The sequence below is a fragment of the Primulina huaijiensis genome, chromosome 2 (genome assembly GCF_012295235.1).
Source record: "Primulina huaijiensis isolate GDHJ02 chromosome 2, ASM1229523v2, whole genome shotgun sequence".
Lineage (NCBI taxonomy): Eukaryota > Viridiplantae > Streptophyta > Magnoliopsida > Lamiales > Gesneriaceae > Primulina > Primulina huaijiensis.
In genome coordinates, this window is record NC_133307.1 from 8,654,918 (window position 1) to 8,664,827 (window position 9,910).

Sequence of the window (9,910 nt, forward strand, 5' to 3'; positions counted from 1 at the left end):
ATCACCGTAAAACCTTTCGTAAACATGCTTGCATCATACATACTTGAGCATACATAACATAGTTTTGCGTAGAGATATGTTTCAAAGCAAGTGACCCATACATAAAAGTGCCTGATCAGACAAAACCACAGTACTAGGCTGGCAGGGAAAGTTCACTACCACATACATGAGATCCTCGGTCATGCTTCAACGGGTGGATTGGTCCCTGGTCATGCTTTACCGCTTTCCAATCCTGATCTAAACCCGGTCATGCGTTACTGAGTGGATTGGTCCCTGGTCATGCTTTACCGCTTTCCAATCCCGTTCATAATTGGTCACAAGACATTTAGCATACCTCAAAAACTTAAAAATATTTTCTTTTGCACGTCGAACATATTACTTGGCGTTGAGGAATTCGTTTGATTTCGCTTGGGGCCACTGCTGCACATACTAACATGAGTTCAAACACTTATCTTTCATATCTTAGACGTAGGTACTCATGCTCACCATTGAAGTAAATAAATAGCTTATGACATTCTAAATCACTCGGGACTTGACCTCGTTTAATCATCATACTAAACCATGACATAGAATCCCAAAACAAATCCTATATTTTATATTCATAACCACAAATCAAATCATATACTTTATATTCATAACCATAAAACACATTCTATATTTTATATTCATATTTAAAAAAAAATTGTTTTTTTTTAAAGGGAGGTACACGGAACCAGTGTACGGGTCCGGGTAAGGGTCCGGGTAGATGCTGGAAATTCATATTTTGAAGGAAAAAGGGCACGAATCCCTTGTCCGGGTCCGGCTACAGGTCCGTGTATGTGCTGGAATTGTAAACCAATGAAGAAACACTACACTTATGGCTTATTCCTCCTAACTCGATCATACAGACCGTGAACCAACGCCTCGAGACCCATCCTAGGATACTATGGCACTGATTCAAACCCAAACAAACGTCCCAAAACAACTACGCATCACCAACAACGCAACCCAATCCGTGAACATGATATTTGACACCAAAACGTATCCTACGACTTCTAATGCAAACAAGTGCCTATCGATGCAAACCGACGAACCAAAAACCATCCCAACATCATACTCAACATACTTAAATGCAGCAACGAACACCCAACGATTTCCAACGAAGCTTGCAACAAATAAACTTCAAGAATTTATCAAGAACATATTTTCATAAAATTTCAATTTGAGCAGTCCCACAAAAATGATCATAACTCACTTGTTTTTGGTCAAAAAATTACAAATTTTATATCAAATCGAAGGTATCAAAAAGATATGTTTTATACGTTGAAAGTTTTCCCAAAAAATCGACCGAAAAGTTGCAGTATTTAAAATGACAGCAAATTTTGAGTTTTAGATCCAAAAACTTTTCAAAATCGATCCAACAATTTTCTGCTCAAACTTTTCACAACATACATAGATTTTTATGCATAATTAACATCTCAACACATAATATGACGAGATCGATGTTGAAACAAAAGATTATACATGCCTTTTGATATTTGAAATTACCGAACCGACGATACCGAAGCGAGAAAGATGCCAGGTTGATCCGGAACGATTTGTGGCTCGATTTTTCTTGAAGAAAACTTACGAAAACTTGGTGGAAAATGGAGTGAGAGGGGGCGGCTGCTCTTGTTCTATGAACCCTATAATTTCCTCTCAAAAATGAAATGAAATGGAAGGTCTATGTGTGATTTGTGTGTGCTGAACGTGTGTGTGTGTAAATGTGTGCGTGCGTGAGTTTAGTGTATAAATTTGTAACGTGTGTGTGAGTTGGGTAATTAGGGGGATTAATTTAGCTTAGAAAAATTATTAACATGCTAATTAATATTTTAACCCACACTAATTACACTAATCCCCAAATTAAAAATAAAAGCACACCCATACTAAATCTTTAAAAGTTTAAAATCATAAATAGCCTAATAATTAAATTATGCTAAAAAAATACTAAAACTTAATAAATCTTTTAAAATGACATTTTCTTACTTGAAATAAAATACCACATTTTAAAATTTCCAAACTTGTCGTCGGTCTCTTTTCATCGATCTCACATCGAATAATCGTCTGAAACATGAAACTCAAGAAAACAATTAATGTACATCACATAAACTTAAATAATTTAAAATAATGCAATTAAATAGATCATGCATCGCTATAAATCATTTTAAACTTAAATAAACAATTTGACAATTTAATAAGTGCATGGGTTTTACGTGTACCGAATTTGGGCTCTATAGTTCCTCCCACACTTATATAAATTTCGTACTCGAAATTAATTCTTACCAAATAGTTCCGGATAACGACTTCTCATATCTGCTTCTGTCTCCCAAGTTACCTCCTCTACTGATTGATTTAGCCACCGGACTTTGACCAATTTGGTTACTCTGTTCCGAAGTATCCGTTCTTATCGGTCTAGCATTTGGACAGGTCTTCCCTTATACGACAGATCTGGAGCAAATTGCAACGGCTCATAGCTCAAAACACGCGAAGGATTCACTAACTATTTCCTCTGCATTGAGACGTGGAACACATTATGTACACCGACTAGATTCGACGGTAGGGCTACACGATAAGCTAGTGTCCCAACTCTGTCAAGAATCTCGAACGGCCCAATAAATCTCGGACTGAGCTTGCCTCTCTTCCCAAATCTTATAACACCCTTCATGGGTGCTATGTTCACGAAAACGTGATCACCTATGACAAACTCGAGATCCCTTCTCCTCTTGTCAGCATAACTCTTTTGACGACTCTGTGCGGTCTTCATCCTGTCTCGGATCTTGACCACCACATCTGCAGTATGATGAACAATCTCTGGACCAAGTTCTGATCTCTCACCGATTTTATCCCAATAAATCGGCGATCTGCACTTCCTACCATACAATGTCTCGTAGGGAGCCATACCTATAGATGATTGGAAGCTGTTGTTATAGGTAAACTCCACAAGAGGTAGCTTCGATTCCCAATTCCCATGGAAATCTATCACACAGGCTCGCAACAAATTCTCCAAAATCTGAATCACTCGCTCAGACTGGCCATCTGTCTGAGAGTGGAAAGCTGTACTGAATAGCAACTTCGTCCCCATGGCTGCTTGCAAACTCTTCCAGAAGGACGATGTAAACCTCGTGTCCCTGTCGGACACAATAGAAACTGGGATCCCGTGTAATCTAACTATTTCCCTGATATAGAGCTCCGCATACTGCGTCATGGAGAAAGTCGTCTTCACTGGCAAGAAGTGTGCCGACTTGGTAAGTCGATCCACTATAACCCAAATAGCATTGGATCTTATGAATGACCACGGCAAAACAACAACAAAATCCAAGGTGATATTCTCCCATTTTCACTCGGGGATAGGGAGTGGCTTGAGCATTCCTGCTGGCCTCTGATGCTCTGCCTTCACTTGTTGACAAGGGAGGCATTCAGACACAAATCGGCGGATGTTACACTTCATACCTGGCCACCAATACAGGATCTGCAAATCCTTGTACATCTTAGTACCTCCTGGGTGGATGAAGTACGGAGATGTATGTGCCTCTGTCAGAATATCATCTTTGATCGAATCAACACTAGGCACCCACATTCTACCTCTGTATCTCACAATACCATCAGACACTGTGAAGAGTACACTGCCTTTGGCCTCATCCTTCAGTCTCCATTTCTGTAACTGCTCATCTGAAGATTGACCTGCACGGATTCGGTCTAGCAAAGACGACTGGATTGTCAGATTAGACAGCTTAGGAGCTCTGCCCTTATGATAAACTTCTAAGCCAAACCTCTGAATCTCTGACTGAAGAGATCTCTACGCTGACAGCTGTGCTACGACTGCAACTTTTCTGCTCAAGGCATATGCCACAACGTTAGCTTTACCCGGATGGTAGCTAATCTCACAATCGTAGTCTTTCAGTAACTCTAACCACCGTGTCTGTCTCATATTCAGTTCTTTCTGCGTGAAGAAATACTTGAGACTCTTGTGATCAGTGAATATCTGGCATTTCTCGTCGTACAAGTAGTGTCTCCATATCTTCAACGCGAAGACAATGGCAGCTAACTCAAGATCATGAGTCGGGTAATTCTCTTCATGCACCTTCAACTGTCTGGAGGCATAAGCTATGATTCGACCATGTTGCATCAACACTGCGCCTAACCCGAGCATAGATGCATCGATGTATAACAAAAAATTACCTTGACCTGGTGGCATGGCTAGAACTGGCGCTGAAATAAGAGTTTGCTTCAAAGTATCAAAGCTCTTCTGACATTCCTCACTCCATACGAATTTGGCATTCTTCTTAGTCAATGAAGTGAGTGGCACTGCTATCGAAGAAAATCCCTGAATAAACTTTCTGTAGTAGCCTGCCAAGCCTAGAAAACTGCGGATCTCTGACGCATTCTTCGGCTCAACCCATTTCTTAACGGCTGCTACCTTCGCTGGATCTACCTCGATGCCACTGCTAGATGTTATGTGACCCAAAAACGCTACCTTCTCCAACCAGAATTCACACTTACTGAATTTTGCGTACAACTTGTGGCTCTGCAAAACCTGCAATACTGTCCTCAAATGCTGACTGTGCTCCTCATGGATCTTCGAGTAGATAAGAATGTCGTCAATGAACACTATGACAAACTGATCTAGGTAGGGCTGAAATACTCAATTCATGAGGTCCATAAATATCGCTGGAGCATTCGTCAGTCGAACGACATCACTAAGAACTCGTAATTCTCATATCTGGTTCTGAAGGTCGTCTTATGAACATCTGCATCTTTTACCTTCAGTTGATGATACCCTGACCGAAGATCTATCTTAGAGAACACTGTAGCTCCCTGCAACTGATCAAACAAGTCCTCGATCCTTGGAAGTGGGTATTTGTTCTTAATCGTTACCTTGTTCAATTCTCGGTAATCGATACACAGCCTCATGCTCCCATCTTTCTTCTTTACAAAGAGCACTGGTGCGCCCCATGGTGAGAAACTAGGGTGAATGAATTCTTTATCTGGGAGCTCCTGAATCTGCTGCTTGAGTTCTAACATCTCAGCTGGAGCTAACCGGTATTGTGCCTTAGAGATTGGCACAGTACCTGGCACGAGATCAATAGCGAACTCCAACTCTCTCTCCGGTGGAAGGCCTGTGACGTCATCTGGAAAAACGTCAGGAAAATCTTTTACTACTGGCACATCCAATATAAATGTAGTGGGCACATCAAGTGTTGAAATGATGCTGACCAAGAAATCCTGACAATCCTTGTGAATAAGTCTCCGAGCCTGCATGCATGAGATCATGCGAAGGAAACTTCTCCATCTATCTGGCTCAAAGAGAAACTGCTCCATGCCCAAAGGTCTTACCAACCTTGACCTTTTCTGAAAATCAATAAGAACTCTGTTCTTTGTCAGCCAGTCCATTCCCAAAATGATATCAAATTCTGGTATTGGCAACACAATCAAATCGGCATACACTAAGTGGCCCTGTAGTTCAAGGTCGATGTCTCTGACAAGACTAGTAGCTGATAACTCTTCCCCTGATGGGACTGTCACTGAATGGCTCACGTCGAGTCCAATAGACTTGACGTCCAAATGATTAGCAAACGTTTCAGAAATAAAAGAGTGTGTGGCCCCTGAATCTATCAAGGCCTTCGTGGCTACTCTCTTTATGAAAATATTTCATGAGAGACGTTAGCATAATACAAAACTTATATCCAAAAACTTCGAATCTTAACCTCAAGCATAGCAGAAAATTTCTATCCCAAGTCACCAAAATATTAACTGACACAATAATAATCCCCAAATAAATTCAAAACATGCATAGCAAGAATAATGCGGTGCTGAATTAAATTAGTTACCAGTCAGCAGGGTCGTGTCTAGGTTCGCCTCCTCTGCCTGCATGGCGAACACTCTACCCTGGGTCGGCCGCCTCCACTGTGGGCAGTCCTTCAACATATGATCGCTGGCTCCGCATTTAAAGCACTTGCCCGATCAATATAAAAATTGTCCCAGATGCTGGCGGTGGCACTTTGGGCACGCCGGGTACTCACCCGGCCTCTGAGGAGCCTTCTGCTGTGGAACAGGACCATTGCCTTTCGGCGGTCCCTGAAATGGCCTCTTCCCCTGCTGACCCTGGAAGGGCCTCTTAAAATGGGGTCGCTGTTGTTGTTGCTGCTAAGGTGCCTGATAGGGCTTCTTGCCCTGTCTATCACTCTCGATGTCTCTTTGGTCTTTCTCTGCCGCCAAGACTCTAGATACTGCAACGGCATAAGCAGTCGGACCAGCAACCCTCGCATCACGACGTAAGATCGACCGCAACCCATCGATAAAATGCCTCAACTTCTCCCAGGCATCATTATCTCTCAGGGGCACGAAGTGACACCCCATCTCGAACTTCCTCACAAATTCAGCTACGCTACTGTCTCTCTGTCGCAGCGTCATGAACTCTCTAGTCAATCTGGAGCATACTTCCTTAGTGAATTACTTGGAGTAAAAGACCTCGTTGAAATCGTTCCAAGTCAAAGTCTGCAAATTAACTGACACAGACACACTTCCCACCATAGCTTGACGTCTCCAGTCAATAAGNTCGCCCCTGTATCCACTGCAGCTTGATTCCCCGCAAATTGTGAGAAGAACTGAGTCATTCCTGCAAGCATCTGAGCGTGCATATCTGGGGGTGGACGAGGGGGAGTGACCCTCTCCCCATCTTTGTTCGCCTCCTCTGCATGCATGGCATACACTCTACCCTGGGTCGGCCACCTACACTGTGGGCAGCCCTTCAACATATGATCGCTGGCTCCGCAATTAAAGCACTTGCCCGATCCATATAAACACTGTCCCAGATGCTTGCGGTGGCACTTTGGGCTNAACTGAGTCATTCTTGCAAGCATCTGAGCCTGCATATCTGGGGGTGGACGAGGGGGAGTGACCTTCTCCCCATCTTTGTTCGCCTCCTCTGCATGCATGGCGAACACTCTACCCTGGGTCGGCCGCCTACACTGTGGGCAGCCCTTCAACATATGATCGCTGGCTCCGCAATTAAAGCACTTGCCCGATCCATATAAACACTGTCCCAGATGCTTGCGGTGGCACTTTGGGCTCACCGGGTACTCACCCGGCCTCTGAGGAGCCTTCTGCTGTGGAACAGGACCCTTGCCTTACGGCGGTCCCTGAAATGTCCTCTTCCCCTGCTGACCCTGGAAGGGCCTCTTAAACTGGAGTCGCTGTTGTTGTTGCTGCTAAGGTGCCTGATAGGGCCTCTTGCCCTGTCTATCACTCTCGATTTCTCTTTGGTCCTGCTCTGCCGCCAAAACTCTAGATACTGCAACGGCATAAGTAGTCGGACTAGCAACCCTCGCATCACGACGTAAGATCGACCGCAACCCATCGATAAAATGCCTCAACTTCTCCCAGGCATCATTATCTATCAGGGGCACGAAGTGACACCCCCTCTCGAACTTCCTCACAAATTCAGCTACGCTATTGTCTCTCTGTCGCAGCGTCATGAACTCTCCAGTCAATCTGGAGCATACTTCCTTAGTGAATTACTTCGAGTAAAAGACCTCGCTGAAATCGTTCCAAGTCAAAGTCTGCAAATTAACCGACACAGACGCACTTTCCCACCATAGCCTTGCTTCTCCAGTCAATAAGAAGGTGGCACATCTAACTCTGTCTGCATCCTGCAGCTCCATGAAAGCGAAAATCACCTCTATGGACTTAATCCATCCTTCAGCTATCATCGGATCAGTAGTCCCAGAGAACTCCTTAGGATCCATCCTCCTAAACCTTTCATACACAGCCTCTGGTCTGGGCCTCGCCCCTGTATCCACTGCAGCTTGATTCCCCGCAAACTGTGCGAAGAACTAAGTCATTCCTGCAAGCATCTGAGCCTGTGTATTTGGGGGTGGACGAGGGGGAGTGACCCTCTCCCCATCTTGGGCTTCCCTATTCTCATCGACAGCTTCACGCACAATCCTACGTCTGGAGGCATACTGTTCCAACATTTACCCAACACGTAAACCTAATATGCATGAACATAATACTAATATCATACGATGCACGTAATTTTACTCAAACATGCACATGCAGAAATCATGACTGGATACATATTACATGAAAGAATTTAAAACTTTAAAACTTACAGACTTGAGGTGTGACTTCGTGAGCTTCTCGCAACTGGCAGTAGGCATAACCCTTTACAAGAACACCGCTCTGATACCAACTATAACATACCGTACTTTTAAACTATTTAAAATTTACGAAAAAATAAAAATTTTCTTAAATACAAAATAAACTTTCAAATTCACATTAAAATAACTTGCTCGTCAAAAAATATTTGCAATAAAAACAACCACAACCAAGTTTGCCAAAAGTAATAATCGTTTAAACATCATAAACCACTTCATGAAAATCAGAGTGCTCGAATCAACATGCATAAAAATATTCTTAAAAACATAGGCGGTCCTCGGGTTCAGCCTCCTGCACAGTCCAAGTCGGCTCATTGATCCCCACCCCTCGTCTGCTCAAAGTCATCCTCACCTGCATTGATCAAATCTGGTGAGTCTAAAGACTCAACATGTATAAACTGGAAATAACAAGTAATATGTAATAAAACCACATGCATCTTTAAAATAGAGCGTACATACTTGAAACTTGAACATGCATACAAAAGCTTGATCATACATACATAGCATAGACGTGACATCAACGTAAAACTTTTCATAAACATGCTTGCATCATACATACTTGAGCATACATCACATAATTTTGCGTACAGATATGTTTCAAAGCAAGTGACACATACATAAAAGTGCCTGATCAGACTAAAGCACAGTACTGGGCTGGCAAGAAAAGTCCACTACCACATACATGAGATCCCCGTTCATGCTTTAACGGCTGGATTGGTCCCTGGTCATTCTTTACCACTTTCCAATCCTGATCTAAACTCGGTCATGCTTTACCGAGTGGATTGGTCCCTGGTCATGCTTTACGCTTTCCAATTCCGTTCATAATTGGTCACAAGACATTTAGCATACCTCAAAAACTTAAAAATATTTTCTTTTGCACGTCGAACATACTTACTTGGCGTTGAGGAATTCGTTTGATTTCGCTTGGGGCCACTGCTGCACATACTAACATGAGTTCAAACACTTATCTTTCATATCTTAGACGTAGGTACTCTTGCTCACCTGAAGTAAATAAATAGCTTATGACATTCTAAATCACTCGGGACTTGACCTCGTTTAATCATCATACTAAACCATGACATAGAATCCCAAAACAAATCCTATATTTTATATTCATAACCACAAATCAAATCATATACTTTATATTCATAACCATAAAACATATCCTATATTTTATATTCATATTTAAAAAAAAAATTGTTTTTTTTTAAAGGTGGGTACACGGACCCCGTGTACAAGTCCGGGTAAGGGTCCGGGTAGATGCTCGAAATTCATATTTTGAAGGAAAAAGGGCACGGACCTTTTGTCCGGGTCCGGATATAGGTTCGTGTAGGTGCTGGAATTGTAAACCAAAGAAGAAACACTACATTGATGGCTTATTCCTCCTAACTCGATCATACGGACCGTGAACCAACGCCTCGAGATCCATCCTAGGATGCTATGGCACTAAATCAAACCCAAACAAACGCCCCAAAATAACTACGCGTCACAAACAACGCAACCCAATCCGTGAACACGACATTTGACACCAAAACGTATCCTACGACTTCTAATGCAAACAAGTGCCTATCGATGCAAACCGACACACCAAAAACCATCTNAAACTTTTCATAAACATGCTTGCATCATACATACTTGAGCATACATCACATAATTTTGCGTACAGATATGTTTCAAAGCAAGTGACACATACATAAAAGTGCCTGATCAGACTAAAGCACAGTACTGGGCTGGCA

The 9,910-nt window shown here is 42.6% G+C and overlaps 1 protein-coding gene across 1 annotated transcript; it reads right to left on the reverse strand.

Moving 5' to 3' along the window:
* Positions 1 to 7,226: 7,226 nt before the first annotated feature.
* Positions 7,227 to 7,763, reverse strand: LOC140991898 (uncharacterized). Its single transcript, XM_073462064.1, has 2 exons — positions 7,594 to 7,763; positions 7,227 to 7,509 (listed from the first exon to the last, which is right to left on the reverse strand). The coding sequence occupies exons 1-2, from the start codon at positions 7,761 to 7,763 to the stop codon at positions 7,227 to 7,229; spliced, it is 453 nt and encodes a 150-aa protein (XP_073318165.1).
* Positions 7,764 to 9,910: the final 2,147 nt, after the last annotated feature.